This window comes from Balaenoptera physalus (assembly GCF_965194825.1).
Source record: "Balaenoptera physalus genome assembly, chromosome: 19".
Taxonomy (NCBI): domain Eukaryota; kingdom Metazoa; phylum Chordata; class Mammalia; order Artiodactyla; family Balaenopteridae; genus Balaenoptera; species Balaenoptera physalus.
In genome coordinates, this window is record NC_138900.1 from 8,271,351 (window position 1) to 8,287,301 (window position 15,951).

Below are 15,951 nucleotides of genomic sequence, written 5' to 3' on the forward strand. Positions count from 1 at the left end.
TGGAAAAGACAAATGTGTTTCTAAGCAGTACCCAGTTTTCCTATGTTTTGCAAATGGGGCATAAGTGATGTCTGAAAAGATCTCAGCACAGACAGGTGCTGAAGGATGAGCATTAATCCCCTCCCTTCCTGACGTTGTCATGATGCTTGATCTCCAGGATGGTTTGTTCCTCATCTCGGATTGCCCTGCACCAGGATACCTGCCTCCTTAGGGGAAGTCACTCTTCTAATCCCTTCTCTCTCTTATAAAGCGCTCTTCCCGGATCCCTCCAGAGATGGCAGATGGGAAAGGAATTCTAAGGTGGACCAAGCCCACACATAGGAACTGGGATTAAGATCTGTCCTTTCGGGCTTCCCTGGTGGCGCAGTGGTTGAGAATCTGCCTGCCAATGCAGGGGACACGGGTTCGAGCCCTGGTCTGGGAAGATCCCACATACCGTGGAGCAACTAGGCCCATGCGCCACAACTACTGAGCCTGCGCGTCTGGAGTCTGTGCTCCGCAACAAGAGAGGCCGCGACAGTGAGAGACCCACGCACCGCGATGAAGAGTGGCCCCCGCTTGCCGCAACTAGAGAAAGCCCTCGCACAGAAACGAAGACCCAACACAGCCAAAAATAAATAAATAAATTTAAAAAAAAAAAAAAAGATCTGTCCTTTCCACATACTGGCTGACCACAAGGCACAATGCTTAGCCTTTCTGAGCCTTACTTATCCAGGAGGCTAAAGCTGGCTTTGCCTTTCTTGCTGGACTTTCTCTCTCTCTCTCTCTCTCTTTTTTTAACAATCAAGGGAGTAAATGATATGGAATGGATATGAAAGTGTTAAACGAGCTCTAAAGCAGTGGTTCTCAAACTTTTTCGAACATTGGACTCACCAGGAGGGCTTGTTACAACATAGGTGACTGGTCTCATCCCCAGAGTTTCAGCAGGTCTGGTGTGGCGGCCTAAGGATTTGCATTTCTAGCAAGTTTGCGGGTGAGGGTGATGGAACTGGTCCAGGGACCACACTTTCAGGATGCTGCTGGAGAGCATTCTAAGATGAATGTTCCTAATTCTTCTAGGCACTGTGAGATTTAGGGCATGGAAGGAGATGCTAGGCAGTGAGTCTGTGTGCTCTGGGAGCCACTGGAGTGGGAGGGGCAGAAATTGGAGAGTATAAAATCAGAGGCAACACTTGCTACGGTGCAGGCCATCTGCAGGAAGTTGGAAGTGATGACGAATCTGGCGAGCTGGGTGTCCCTGGTTCTCTGTATATGTGGGCTGAAAGCAGGTGAGATGGCAAGATGAGGGAGGGAGGGGAGGAGGGGAGGACAGAGGAAAAAAGTGAGACCTAGGAGGCAGTGGTTTGGGGTGAGACGGGCAGGAGACAGATTCTATCCAATGTCTGTAATACCTTTTAAATATAGCATAATGGTTAGCGCCGAAGAGAGGATTTGGAGGATTCTGGGTTCAAATCCTTGCTGGTTGGGTGATCATGAGCAGGTAACTCTGCCTTTCTTTAAGCCTCAGCCTTCTCATCTATATAATGGTTATAACACTCTTTAAGAAAGAGAAAGATGGACAACCTGCCCCATGGAACAACACGGATGAACCTGGGGGACATAACGCCAAGTGAAATAAGCCAGTGACAGAAGGACAAATACTGCGTGATTCTACTTAGAGGAAGTATCTAAAATAGTCACACTCATAGAATCAGAGTGTAGAATTGGTGGTTGCCAAGGGCTGGGGAGAAGGGGCAATGGGGAGTTTGTTTAATGGGTAAAAAGTTTCAGTAGTGCAAGACGAAAAAGTTGCAGAGGTCTGCTGGAAATCATGGTGCCTATAGTTAGCAGTACTGGTTTGTGCCTTAAAATTTTTTAAAGAGGGTAGATCTCATGTAAAGGGTTCATACTACAATAAAGAAAGAAAGATAGATAAAAAGAAAAAAGAGAGAGAAAGAAAGAAGGAAGGAAGGAAGAAAGGAGGAAAGAAAAGAAAGAAAGAAGAAAGAAAGAAAGAAAGAAAGAAAGAAAGAAAGAAAGAAAGAAAGAAAGAAAGAAAGAAAGAAAGAAGGAAAGAAAGAAAGAAAGAAAAGGAAGGAAGGAAGGAAGAGAGAGGGGGAAAGAAAGGAAGAAACGGAAAGAAAGAAAAAGAAAGAAGTTTATTATGTATTGCTTTAGAAAGTTCTCCAAGATCTTTTGTTAAAGGAGCAAGTTTCAAAATAAACAGTATGTAGGCTAAGCTCTCCTTTGTGTAAAAAGGGAATAAAATGTTATTAATACATACACTTGAATATTCATAAACTGTCTCTGTAGATTTCACAAGAATTACAGCATGGTTATCTGTGGGGAGGCTGGGGTCAGGGATGGGCGGGAAGACTTATATGATTTCCCTTTCATAACTCATTTGAAGTCTGAACCATATGCACTGCCTTTCAGAAAACAAATAAATTCAGTAGAAGGCAAGTGATCCTTATCTCTTATCATTGTTGTAAGGATTAAAATAGAAAAGGTAGGCAAAATCCTTGGAATTGTCAATGCCCTGCATCTAACCCAAGCCCGCCAGGTACACAGGGATGTTGAACAAATTGGTTTATCACTCATTGGAGACAGGAAGACCACACAGCCTGGGGTCCCATGGGCTGTCTTATTGAGAGGTTGTTAGGACCTATTCTAGGGTTTGGCAGATTTGGGGGGTCTTAGGTTAAGGAAGCTGGGCCTCACCCAAGATTGGATGTTCTAGGAAAGTGGAGGCAATTCTATGCCTGGGTATCTCAATAAATCTTCTCTAGAGTGAAGACAGAATAGCACAAGGAGAAAGGTGTAATCAACAAAGAAGCAGCAGTCACTCTTTTTGGCCAAAGGGAGGGGGTGTTTAGTAATTTGTGACACAGTGAACTTGCGTTTGCCTGTGCTTGTACACAATGCTGAGGTGATCTTGCTTTATCTCATTTTCTCATGATCTCAGAGTAACCTTGTCTGAGGTCATGATTCTGTGAGTTGTCTTATTCCTGATTGGAGAACGATATGGCTAGGTAGCCCCCAGTGTCAGGTCAGCTTTCAGATGTCTGGGGGACTGCCTTCAGCTTCCTCTTTCTCAGAACACATTGGGTACACTGTTAAGTCCTCAGTCGATATTGGTGGTGGCATTTCTTCTCATCATCAGCTGTAGGAGGAGGAGGAGGAGTGGGGGGGGGGAATCAGATGGTAAAAATGGTAATGTTTGGCCAGGCGAACGATGTGATTAAAGACATAACAATGACAGGGGATCGGTAAGGGTTTAGTCTTGTTCAGCAATATTAGCAGATGAAATGGCAAAGGACCATTTCCAGGGTAGCGAAAGAAATAGCTTATTTCCTGGAATCAGACAGGGCTGGATGGGAGTCCAGCCTGCACCCGTTTTGGACTGTGTGGAAGAGGTTTAAGTGAAAAGTTTCTCTCTGCTCTTTCATCTGTAAAAGGAGGAGAAGGCTGTGAAGATTAAAAACTGTCAGATAAGAGGGTGTAAATGTTAACCGCCGTGACTGGACAAAGCAGAAAACTCACCCAGCTACTGTTAACCTTTATAACGAAATTTAAGTACCCATAGTTTTATCCTAAAGTGACCCTCATCTGCACACAGCAGAGCTTCAGCTCTGGGGCAGCACCTCCTAGAAGAGTTTCGGAGTCGGAAACAGCGCCCCCCAGAGGCAGGATTATTTCAGAGGCTCAGTTTCTGGAGTCAGAGCATCTGAACTACTTAGTTCTCTGGCTTTGAACAAGCGATTTCCCTCTATGAGTCTCCGTTTCGGTTCCTAACAAAAATGGAGATCATCGTTAATAATATGTAACCTATACTCCGTTTCGGTACCTACAAAATGGAGATCATCGTTAATAATATGTAACCTATAAATATAATATGTAATAATACCAACTTTACGGGGGCGCTGCAAGCATCATTTCTGTGAGATAATTAGCAGAAGGCATTAAGTACAGGAGACCACTCATAATAATCGTTTATTTAACCACGACTTCGAAAACGTTGACACCTTGTTAGCTACTTTCTGAAAAGCAAGGCTGCTGTTGGCTAATACGGATGCCATACTCACCACACGGCACCTCCTGCGTTACAGAATCTCACGAAAACCTATGAATTAGCATCACTATATCAAAGACCAAGAGAGTGAGGCACATCAGTTAAGTCACTTGCACAGGTAAGTGACAATGCCAAGGTAATATCAATATCGTGTCTAGGGTATATGCCCAGTAGTGGGATTGCTGGGTCGTATGGTAGTTCTATTTTTATACCCTGAGAAAACCATAATTCAAAAAGAGTCATGTGCCACAATGCTCATTGCAGCTCTATTTACAATAGCCAGGACACGGAAGCAACCTAAGTGTCCATCGACAGATGAATGGATAAAGAAGATGTGGCACATATATACAATGGAATATTACTCAGCCATAAAAAGAAATGAAACTGAGTTATTTGTAGTGAGGTGGATGGACCTAGAGACTGTCATACAGAGTGAAGTAAGTCAGAAAGAGAAAAACAAATACCGTATGCTAACACGTATATATGGAATCTAAAAAAAAAAAAAAAGGTCATGAAGAACCTAGGGGGCAGGACAGGAATAAAGACGCAGATGTAGAGAATGGACTTGAGGACATGGGGAGAGGGAAGGGTAAGCTGGGATGAAGTGAAAGAGTGGCATGGACATATATACACTGCCAAATGTAAAATAGATAGCTAGTGGGAAGCAGCCACATAGCACAGGGAGATCAGCTAGGTGCTTTGTGACCACCTAGAGGGGTGGGATAGGGAGGGTGGGAGGGAGACGCAAGAGGGAGGAGATATGAGGATATATGTTTATGTATAGCTGATTCAGTTTGTTATACAGCAGAAACTAACACACCATTGTAAAGCAATTATACTCCAATAAAGATGTTAAAAAAAAATAGAAAAAAAAAATCATGTCCAGAACACAATCTCCAAAATAAGACTTCTTGAGTTTGAACCTTGTTCCCACTAATCAGTGGTCATATAACTTCCATTAGTTCTCTGTTGCCTATGTTTTTCTTTTCCGTAAACCTTTCAGGGTCGGGGAGGAGAATAGGGTTCTAAATTATAATCTCTCCTTCATAGGGCTGTTGTGAAGGTCAACTGAGGCCAATAGCTGGAACATAGAAATGCCCAATTAAACATTAGCTAAGGGCTTCCCTGGTGGTGCAGTGGTTAAGAATCCACCTGCCAATGCAGGGGACATGGGTTCGAGCCCTGGCCCAGGAAGATCCCACATGCCGTGGAGCAACTAAGCCCGTGCGCCGCAACTACTGAGCCTGAGCTCTAGAGCCTGCAAGTCACAACTACTGAGCCCACGTGCCACAACTACTGAAGCCTGCACACCTAGAGCCCGTGCTCCGCAACAAGAGAAGCCACGACAATGAGAAGCCTGTGCACCGCAACGAAGAGTAACCCCCGCTCCGCAACGAAGAGTAGCCCCCGCTCACTGCAACTAGAGGAAGCCTGCACCCAGCAACGAAGACCCAACACAGCCAAAAATAAATAAATTAATTAATTAATTAATTTAAAAAAAACACATTAGCTAATGTTATTGATTAACATGTCTTTGTATTTCCTTCCTAATCTTTAACAGGGTCCAACTCGCTTTTACGGTGGTGGTGCCACTGAGACATGTCCTGATAAAGGTTCAGGGATGATAAAAGAGCAAAATGATTTTTAAAAAAATCAAAAAATATCACCAAGGCTGCTGGAAATATTCAACCTCTAGCACTGAACAAACAAACATGTTGTTTTCCTGAAATGTTGGCTTGTGGGCAAAAGCTAGAATGTTCCCTCCAAGCTTTGGACTTGTGGAATTTCAACCAATGGGTAGAAGTTGAGTGACCTTGGATAGGGTGGATTTACTCTAAATTATACAAAGGAAGACCTTGGGAGTAGTTGGAGCTCATACCTGAATTAATGGGCTGTCTTGGGTGGATCCTGTCTTGGGTGGGACGCCCCCCCCTCCCAATTAGAAGTTATCACAAGTCATCCAAAATGTGATAGTTTTTCTGCAACAGGAGAGCGGTTGACTGCATGAACTTCAAGGTACTTATAATAGCCATTAGTCTAGGAATGGAGTATTTTAGGAGGTGGTCTAAATTTTATCCTTTTTTTTCTCTTTCAGACTTGATTGTCCGTATCCGTCCTCTGTATCCAGGTAGGCAGACATCTTTTTATTTGTTAACATCTCAAATGTTAGCCCCCCACCCCACCCATGAAACAATGTTACGTTCCTGAAAGTCCCTTGCACTTACCTCCCTGTTGTTTTACTCTTTCCTTCACTGTTCTTCTGGCATAAAAGGCCCTCCCTGATCATGGTAGCCAAGATTTCCTCCCCTGTTCCTCCAGAAATTAACATCAGCATTTGTGGGTTTTATTGTTTGTGTGTTACTTTTAACAGCCTTCTATGTAGAGATATTATCTACATACCATAAAATTCATCCATTTTAAATGTACCATTTAATGATTTTTAGTAAGTTTACAGAGCGGTGTAAACATCATCACAATCCAATTCTCGAACACTTCCATCACCCCAAGAAGATCCCTTGTATCCATTTTCAACCACTCCCATTCCCATCTCCAGGCACAGGCAACTACTAATCTACTTTCTGTCTCTATAGATTGATCTCTTCTGGACATTTCATAGAAATGGAATCATACATGTGATTTTTGTGTGTGTCTATTTTTAAAGTTTAAAAGTTAATCATGGAACTCTTATGGGTTCATCATAGATAGCTTTGCCACAATATCCCAATTCTTGGAAGAATTCAACCATATCCACATGCAGACAAGTGGGACTTAATTTTAACCTATGGCTCTCATGAAGTTGAGAGTTTCAAGAAAGAAACAGAGATGTGGGAACACTGTGGGAATAGTCAAGCCAGTGAAAGGGAAACTTTAGTTATGAAAAATATTGATTGGCTTTTTAACTATTTCAGCCACCAATTACTTGTTTGGGGGTTGAACCAACACAGCCTGGAGTTTATGGTGGAAAAACGTGGCCTGTCAGCCCTCTTGTTTTATTTTGTTTTGTTACTGTGTTTTTATTTATTTTATGTGTTTATTATTTTTGGCTGCATTGGGTCTTCGTTGCTGAGTGTAGGCTTTCTCTAGTTGTGGCGAGCGGGAGCTACCTACCCTTCATTGAGGTGCGCGGGCTTCTCATTGTGGTGGCTTCTCTTGTTGTGGAGCACGGGCTTTAGGCGCGTGGGCTTCCGTAGTTGTGGCACGTGGGCTCAGTAGTTGTGGTGCATGGGCTTAGTTGCCCCGTGGCATGTGGGATCTTCCTGGACCAGGCTTGAACACGTATCCCCTGCATTGGCAAGCGGATTCTCAACCACTGCACCACCAGGGAAGCCCGCCCTCTTGGTTTTGAGGTCAGAAGAAAGTTATTTTCAGAGCAGTGGACAGCAGGGTTTCTTTGTTTATAAATTGGGATCATATGCTGAGGACCAAAGCTGACCTTGGGAGAAGCTGACCTTAGGAAAAGCTGACAGTACCCAGTTCATGGGACTGATGTAAGGATATCATTAAACGTGTTAGTCTTTGTAAATTGGGCACGTTATGTCCAGCACAGAGTAAGCTATATAATAGTTCATTATATAAATAAGTTATAACTAACTCACAAATAATGAACATAGTCATAACTAATTCTAAGTAATAGAAAATTGTTAAATAATAATTTAAAATATTAAATGATAAATATTATAATTACAGTGTAATTAAATAATAAAAGTACTAATGGGAATTCCCTGGTGGTCCAGTGGCTAAGACTCCATGCTTCCACTGGAGGGGGCACGGGTTCGATCCCTGGTCGGGGAACTAAGATCCTGCATGCTGCATGGCGAGGCCAAAAATAATAATAATAATAAATAAATAAAATTTTAAAATAAATAAAAGTACTAACACACTTGTTTAAAGTAATACTATAATTATTAAATAAAAATATAAATATGTATATTGATAAATAATAAGTAATTGCTAAATACCAAAAATCAATGAATCTTGCATCAAAATTATTTCAGGCTTATGAAGGGCCAACCAATATTTATTAAGTTTCTAGTATGGACCAATCCCTATCAGTTGATATCATGGGTCTAGCATTGAACAAGATATGTGTGGTCACTTCTGACAAACGAAACACTGAACAAGTCATTACATGTTAAATAAATGTAAGAACTTATAAGAAATACAAGGGAAGTTGGAAGTTCAGTACAAGTGGATCTGGCATAGTCTGGATGTTCAAGGGAGTTCCATGGAGATTTACATTTAGGCTGAATATCAGAGGAGGGTAAACAGGCAGAGGGTGTGCCAAGCAGAGATCATGTCTATACAACCCCAAGGCAAGAAAGATGGTGGTACACTTGGGAAACCTTACAAAGCTTGAGCACAGAGAACACAAGGAAGGGTGGGTTAAGGTGAGGCTGGAGGTGTATTTGGGAACCAGATCAAGTAGGGTATCATAAGCAATTTCAATCCTATTTCCTATCTTAAGAGTAATGGAATTTGAATAGATGCATGGCAGAGACAGGTTAGTATTCAAGAACAAACATAACCCCTACAGTGTGAAGAACAGACAGGACAAATCGGTTGGAAGCATCCAGGAATAAGTTACTGAGTAGTCAAGGCAAAAAGTGTGGAAGGAAGTGGACAGCTTTGTGTGATACTTAGGAACTAACTTTGACAGGCTAAGAGATTTATTTTTCTAGGAGAGAGAAATCTAAGAAAGACTCTAGACTTTCGGCTTAGGCGATCTGGTGCACAGTCACTAGAGGACTTACATGAAAAGGAAGCCACTGACTCCAGTCTGCTTCCACGTCCGGGTTGAAATAGGTTTCCTTTGATATTCACTTATACATTTTGTGCCAAAGCCAGCCAAAGGTGGATATGGGGGCAGTTGGTGCCAATAAGTGCGATAGACGTTAGAAAGTCAATTCCCTTTGTAAGCTTGCCCCACATTCTGCCTGCTTTCTCTTTTCCAGAGTTCTTTAACCATTCCTGTACCTTTCCATTTGCGTATGGCGACGTTATCTACTACAGCTGCATCTCCGTCCGCAGTCATTATGCCTGGTGTTCTATTGATGACGTATTCCAAGGCAGATGGCGGTACTGTACCGCGGAAGGTGAGGATCCCCTGTGATGGGTGGTCTTAGATGCCCAGGATCCAAGAAGCAAGTGACAGCAGCTGGCTACGTGGTTTGGGGTGTCAGATAAACCTGAGTCCAAATCCTGACTTTTCTAAATGGTTTAACCACCTTGAAGACAGCTCTGTGTGGTAGAAAAAGCATGTGTTGTTGGTATAACAATGGTTGATCTTAAGACTTTTTATGTTCATATTTCTCCTCCTGCTCCACCCTTTCTCTGCAGATCCCCCAAAGTGTACCTTCCCTTTCTTGTACAGAAATCAACTCTTTGATAGTTGCACCAAGGAAGGCTATGTTTTGAGTCGGAGTTGGTGCTCATTGACAAAAGATTACAACCAAGATGGAAAATGGAAACAATGCTCTCCTTACAAGTAAGTTGGCTGGGGAAGGATGGAATGGGGGTCTTACAGATCTCTTAAGGTGGGGACCCTCTGGATTAATGGAAAGGGAAGCTTGGGGTCCAGATCATCTAGTGATGGCTTAGATCAGAGGTCAGCAAACATTCCCTATAAAGGGCCTACTAGTGAGTAATTTAGGCTGTGCAAACCATGCTCAACTCTGCCTTGTAGCACAAAAACAGCCACAAGTAATTAAAAAAATAATAATAACAAACATGGCTGTATTCCATTAAAACTTTATTTATAGGTCCTGAAATTTGAATCTCATATAATTTTCAGATGTCACAAAATATCAGTCACCTTGTGATTTTTGGCTTTTGTCAACCATTTGTTTTTTTATTTACATATTATGTCTGCTTCTCTATTATATTAATTTTTCAGTAATTGGAAGTACAACCATTGTTGTCAACCATTCAAAAATGAGAAAACCATTAGTTCACAGGCCATCCAAAAACAGGTGGTGGGTTGGATTTGGCCTCCGGGCTCTAATTTGCTGGCCCCTGACTTGAATGATTTGTCTGTGACCTCATTCCAATGAAGAAATGAAGTTAGTTTCCATTCAAAAGAAGATATGGGAAGGAGAAAACTGTGGTCAACAGACATTGGAGAGTTTACCCATTTCTATGCTCAAATTATATTGAGGATTCTATTGGGTGCACAATAGTGTCTCATGCAACCTTCATGATGATCTCGGGACGTGATTATAGGTGTTATTATGCCCGAAGAGAAACGAGGAAGTATACGAGGCTAGGTAATACCCAAACCCAGTGTCAAATCCCATCTTCTTAATAAAGTTTCTTGCAGAGACCACTTGCCAACCATCTCCATTAACTGAGCCCATACTATACGCTCTATTATGAGCTTTCCACTAGATATCTCTCTCCCCAACAAAACTGAAAATTTATGGATGTAGAAATGGACATTGAGAGCCAGGGCATCTCAGCCAATCAGCTAGTAAGAGATGAAGTAAGAGATTTAGCCTGGACTCCGTATGAATACTGATGGCTAAAATCAGTATTCATTTCCACACCCACAGCTCTATGCATTTGTGAAAACTCATATAGCCATTAATTTGGAAAAGTCTTTAATTTGGAGAAGTCTTTGCGGTCATTGTCAACAACACCAGTAACACACAGATAAAGACTCATGTGGGGCATTCCCTATCCACATTGTAACTCTAGTGAGTGATTGGGTTGACCTTTCTTGTTGGGCTTCCAGAAGAGTCAAAGCCCCATTTGGGAACCAGACACAGCAACTGTGTTGTTTTGTATAAAAAGGGGTCCCACTTTCTCCCCCAACTGACTTTGATTGATTCTTGAACCTTCTCTGGAGCTCGGCCAATAGTTATTCATTCCTAGGCTGGTCTGCAGATTTGCAACTTGGTAAGATGCCAGGAAGGTTCTGTGGTTTCTAAACTTGGCTTTGAATTGGATGTTACTCATCCGCAAGCTTTTTATTACCTTATAATAGGGTATCAATGGTGCTGGCTATAGCCATCCAATTTCATCATTTGTATAGTGATTTTTTTCCCAGGATTTCTCAACCAGCTAGTGTATGCCCCTCCACAGGATACCATCCCAGTTCAGCTCCAGGGAGAGTTTTAACAACCGGACTGCTACCTTGCACCACGGGCTGTGTGTTCTTCACCTACCACCAGTAATGGGCTCCTCCTTGCCCTCACAGATTGGGAGTGACCCGGCTCCAAATCCCCATCTGATGCCTACTTTCCTGGACCACTCCCAGTACTGTCACAGACTGGGTTCTCAGAAACAGATGTTTTTTCTCTCTCTCTGCCTTCTTTCCTCCCTCCTTTCTTTCTTTATTACCCCCTTGGTCCAGAAAGTTTGAGATGGCTATTAAAAATAGTTAGCCTTACAATAATAAATTTAGTTAATAGATGAAAAATCAAGGAAAATTTAGAGTCATATAGCAAGAGGTAAAGTTAACACTGTATAAGCTGTATGATGAGACTACAGTTGGGGCAGAGCTTCCTAGCAGCCAAGTAAATGGGAATCTATGCTTAGTTCCATTAATTACATTATCCATAATATTGAAAACCTACTTTCAAGAGAAGACTTTCAGAGGACTTATCACTCTCCCTCATAAGAGATGTTCAGTTTTATGCATGAAAATAACTTTTTCCTCCACCCCATCTTCCTATGCTCCTGCTACCTTTCTGCTTTGGAAGGGCATACTCGGCAGTGGCTAATCACTAATTCACCATTTACTTCACCTCTGTGAGCCCACTTTCTTATCTATTAAATAGATTTAAAATGGGCATTTTATAGGCAACCATTCATAACTATTTATGGTGCTTATGAAGATGGGCCTAATACAGAGTAAGTGTGATGTTGTGTTTGCATTTTCCTCTGGCTTCCTTTTTTTCTCTCGTTCTTTCTTTTTTCCCCTCCGTCCCATACTTTCCCAATTTTTTTTTTATAAAATAAGATTTAAGGTGGAGTGCACAGCCATATAAAATAAAAGATAACAATAATTAGAAGTAGGTTAAAAATGCAGAAGGATGAATGGGATGAGGATGAATGGGATGTAGAAGGCAGCCTGCCTTGAAATTAACAGATTGAAAGAGAACACAGAGCCTTCCTTCCCCCTACAGGTGAGCAAGGGTTTGGGTAACCTTGAATTCTCCTTGTCAATAAATAGTGATGCCCAGCAATTGCCATTCTACGGATGTATCCTAAAGAAAACATTGGACGACTGCACAAATACGTATGTAAGGCAACGGTCATCACGGTGACCAAAAAAAACCAGTTAATATATCCATCAGTTGTTATTGAATGAGAAGAGGCACAGTAAAATAGAGTATTGAAAATAGATGTGTAGGTTGGTATTTAATGACACGAAAAATATTCAAGATACGATGTTTATATTAGAAGGTAGATGACCTTAAGAAAACACAACAATTTAAAAATACTCACAAGTATTTTATTATAAATATAGAAAAAAGTCCCTGGACAGATAAGTATGAGGAAATGTTAATAATAGTCACATTTGTGCTGGACTGTTGACAGGTTCCACATTCTTAGTACTTTATATGCTGTCTAATGTTTGTAGTTATATACATGCATTACTTTTATTTTATTTTTTAAAATATTTATTTATTTGGTTGCACGGGGTCTTAGTTGCGGCAGGCGGGCTCCTTAGTTGCGGCTTGCTGGCTCCTTAGTTGTGGCACGCGAACTCTTGGTTGTGGCATGCATGTGGGATCTAGTTCCCTGACCAGGGCTCGAACCCGTGTCCCCTGCATTGGCAGGCAGACTCTCAGCCACTGCGCCACCAGGGAAGCCCCTCTTCATGCTTTTAATCAAATTTCATAATATGGATATACCATTCCCCCATCAAAGTACAATTTGATTGTTTTTAATATTTTGATATTACTATGACCCAATGGGTACTGTCTACACTGGTTTTTTAGTAAGTGCGTAAGGGGTTTTTAAAATTATTATTAAAATAGCTGAGCGAAATCACTGGGTCAAAGAATATGTACGTGTTAAGTGTGTGTGTTAAATTTTAAGTTATTCCAAATTATCCTCAGTCAATATTATGAGACTGACCGTTTTTAACAACTTCCTTAACGTTGAAAATTATCAGCTTAATAAATTTGTTCAAATAATGGACTAGATAATTTATGTTAAATTAATCAGCAGGGCTTCCCTGGTGGTGCAGTGGTTAAGAATCTGCCTGCCAGTGTAAGGGACAGGGGTTCGAGCCCTGGTCCGGGAAGATTCCACATGCCGCGGAGCAACTAAGCCCGTGTGCCACAACTACTGAGCCCACGTGCCACAACTACGGAAGCCCACACATCTAGAGCCCGTGCTCTGCAACAAGAGAAGCCACTGCAATGAGAAGCCCGCGCACCGCAACGAAGAGTAGCCCCTGCTCACTGCAACTAGAGAAAGCCCGTGCACAGCAACGAAGACCCAACACAGCCAAAAATAAATAAATAAAATAAATTTATTTAAAAAAAAATTAATCAGCAAATTAAAATGATCCATAATGGCATATTGAATTTGAGAGTGAGAGAGAAATACTGACACCTTCCTTAGGCCACTGATCGCCTATGTTCCTCTCTCCTCCTGTTCTACTTATTCATGCTATTTTGTTCTTAGAAGTAGACCATATCTCCCATCAGGGAGGAGCAAGGATTATCCTGTCTTGAACAGTGACAGACTGTGATACTGATTCTAATCTCTTTTTTCTTCCACAGTATTTAGATAAGTCTCAGTGTTCTTGAAGAGGCAGAAGTTATGGGATTCATCAGCTGCCTCTCAAAATACGTCCTACCCCTGATCATTCTGACCAATAAAGATTTGCTCTCTCTTCCATGTGAATGACGCCTTTTCCTGAAAAAAGACACAGCCAAAGCTCAAGGCTGATCAGCGTAATGCTGGCCATGGGGGAGGGGTGGGGGAACCAGTAGGGCATTTGTGGGGAAGAACCTGCATTCCAAGTCTTATAAAGAAAGAAAGAAAGAAAGAAAGAAAATTTTTTAAAAATCCTGATGAATTGCTAACAGTATAATCTTTGGCAAGTTAACTAAATGGTCAGAGAAACTCACTTCCCCTTACACAATTTAAAAAATTTTAAATTACAGTATACAATTTACCTCAATTTTGAGGTAAAATTTAAGATATACAATTAACCATTTTATTTATTTTATTTTTTTTCAGAAATTTATTTATTTTATTTATTTATTTTTGGCTGCTTTGGTTCTTCATTGCTGTGCACTTCTTTGGCTAATCTTCGGTGCAGTGCGCGGGCTTCTCATTGCGGTGGCTTCTATTGTTGCAGAGCACGGGCTCTAAGCACGTGGGCTTCAGTAGCTGTGGTTCGCGGGCTCAGTAGTTGTGGCTCACGGGCTCAGTAATTGTGGCTCGTGGGCTCTAGAGCACAGGCTCAGTAGTTGTGGCGCGTGGGCTTAGTTGCTCCGCGGTATGTGGGATCATCCCGGGCCAGGGCTAGAACCCGTGTCCCCTGCATTGGCAGGCGGATTCTTAACCACTGTGCCACCAGGGAAGCCCCAATTAACCATTTTAAAGTGAGCAGTTCAGTGGCATCCCAAGAGGAAACCTTGTACCCATTAAGCAGTCATTCTCCAATCCCTCATCCTCCCAGCCCCTGGCAACCACTAATCTTTCTGTCTCTATGGATTGGCCTCTTCTGGATATTTCATATAAGTGAAATCATGCAATATGTGACCTTCTGTGTCTGGCTTCTTTCACTTAGCATAATGTTGGTGAGGTTCACCATGTTGTAGCATGTGTCAATACTTAATTTCTTCCTATGTCTGAGTAATATTTCATTATCTGGATATACCATGTTTTGTTTATCTATTAACATGTAGACTTTATAATAAAGTGCATATGTCATGTGCTATGTGAATTTGCACAGAGTAAACACTCCACATAACTGACAAACATATTAAGAAACAGATCATTTCTAGCCCTGCTTCATGCCCCCTTCCAGGCACTACCCACCAAGGGTAACCACCAGCCTGATTTCTGAGAGCATAGATTAGTTTTGTCTCTCTTGGTATGTTTCATAAAAATTGAATCATACCTCTGTGTCTGCCTCCTGTCATTCAAGGTTATGTGTGTGAGATTCATCCATACCGTTGTGTGTAGACGTGGACCCTTCTTTCTCACTGACGTATAATTTTCCACTAAGTGATGCACCACAATTCATTCATCCATGTTACTCTTTTTTTTTTTTTTTTAAAGACTTTTTTTTTTAAAAGGAATTACTTTATTTTTATTATTTATTTATTTATTTATTTATTTTTGGCTGTATTGGGTCTTCGTTTCTGTGCTAGGGCTTTCTCTAGTTGCGGCAAGCGGGGGCCACTCTTCATCGCGGTGCGCGGGCCTCTCACTATCGTGGCCTCTCTTGTTGCGGAGCACAAGCTCCAGATGCGCAGGCTCAGTAGTTGTGGCTCACGGGCCCAGTTGTTCCGCGGCATGTGGGATCTTCCCAGACCAGGGCTCGAACCCGTGTCCCCTGCATTGGCAGGCAGATTCTCAACCACTGCGCCACCAGGGAAGCCCTCCATGTTACTCTTGATCATCATTTGGGTGGTCTTCATCCAGGAACATTATGGGCAGCACTACTACCAACATTCCAGTACGTCTCTGGCAAATATACATACTAATGTAACAGAGAAGAGCAAACCTGACTCCATATTGAATCTATTCCTTTAGCTCTAACCTCTTGTGCTGTGTTTGCCTCTGCTTTGTCATGCTGGCTCTGCAGCTTTGTAAAAGAATGTTGCCTATAGCCTGAAATATACAGGAGAGCCCATTCTCAAGGCCCTTTAAAGGAATCACACTTTTCCGTTCATATAGAGTCAAAATGTTACAGGCCAGAGAATAAC

At 41.9% G+C, this 15,951-nt stretch overlaps 1 protein-coding gene across 1 annotated transcript; it reads left to right on the forward strand.

Moving 5' to 3' along the window:
- Positions 1-3,189: 3,189 nt before the first annotated feature.
- On the forward strand, positions 3,190-13,880 carry LOC309649648 (binder of sperm protein homolog 2-like; the record flags this gene model as incomplete). Its single annotated transcript, XM_082439833.1, has 3 exons — positions 3,190-3,248; positions 8,855-9,144; positions 9,389-13,880. 3 exons carry the CDS (start codon positions 3,190-3,192, stop codon positions 9,538-9,540), a joined length of 501 nt encoding a protein of 166 aa, XP_082295959.1. The 3' UTR covers positions 9,541-13,880.
- Positions 13,881-15,951: the final 2,071 nt, after the last annotated feature.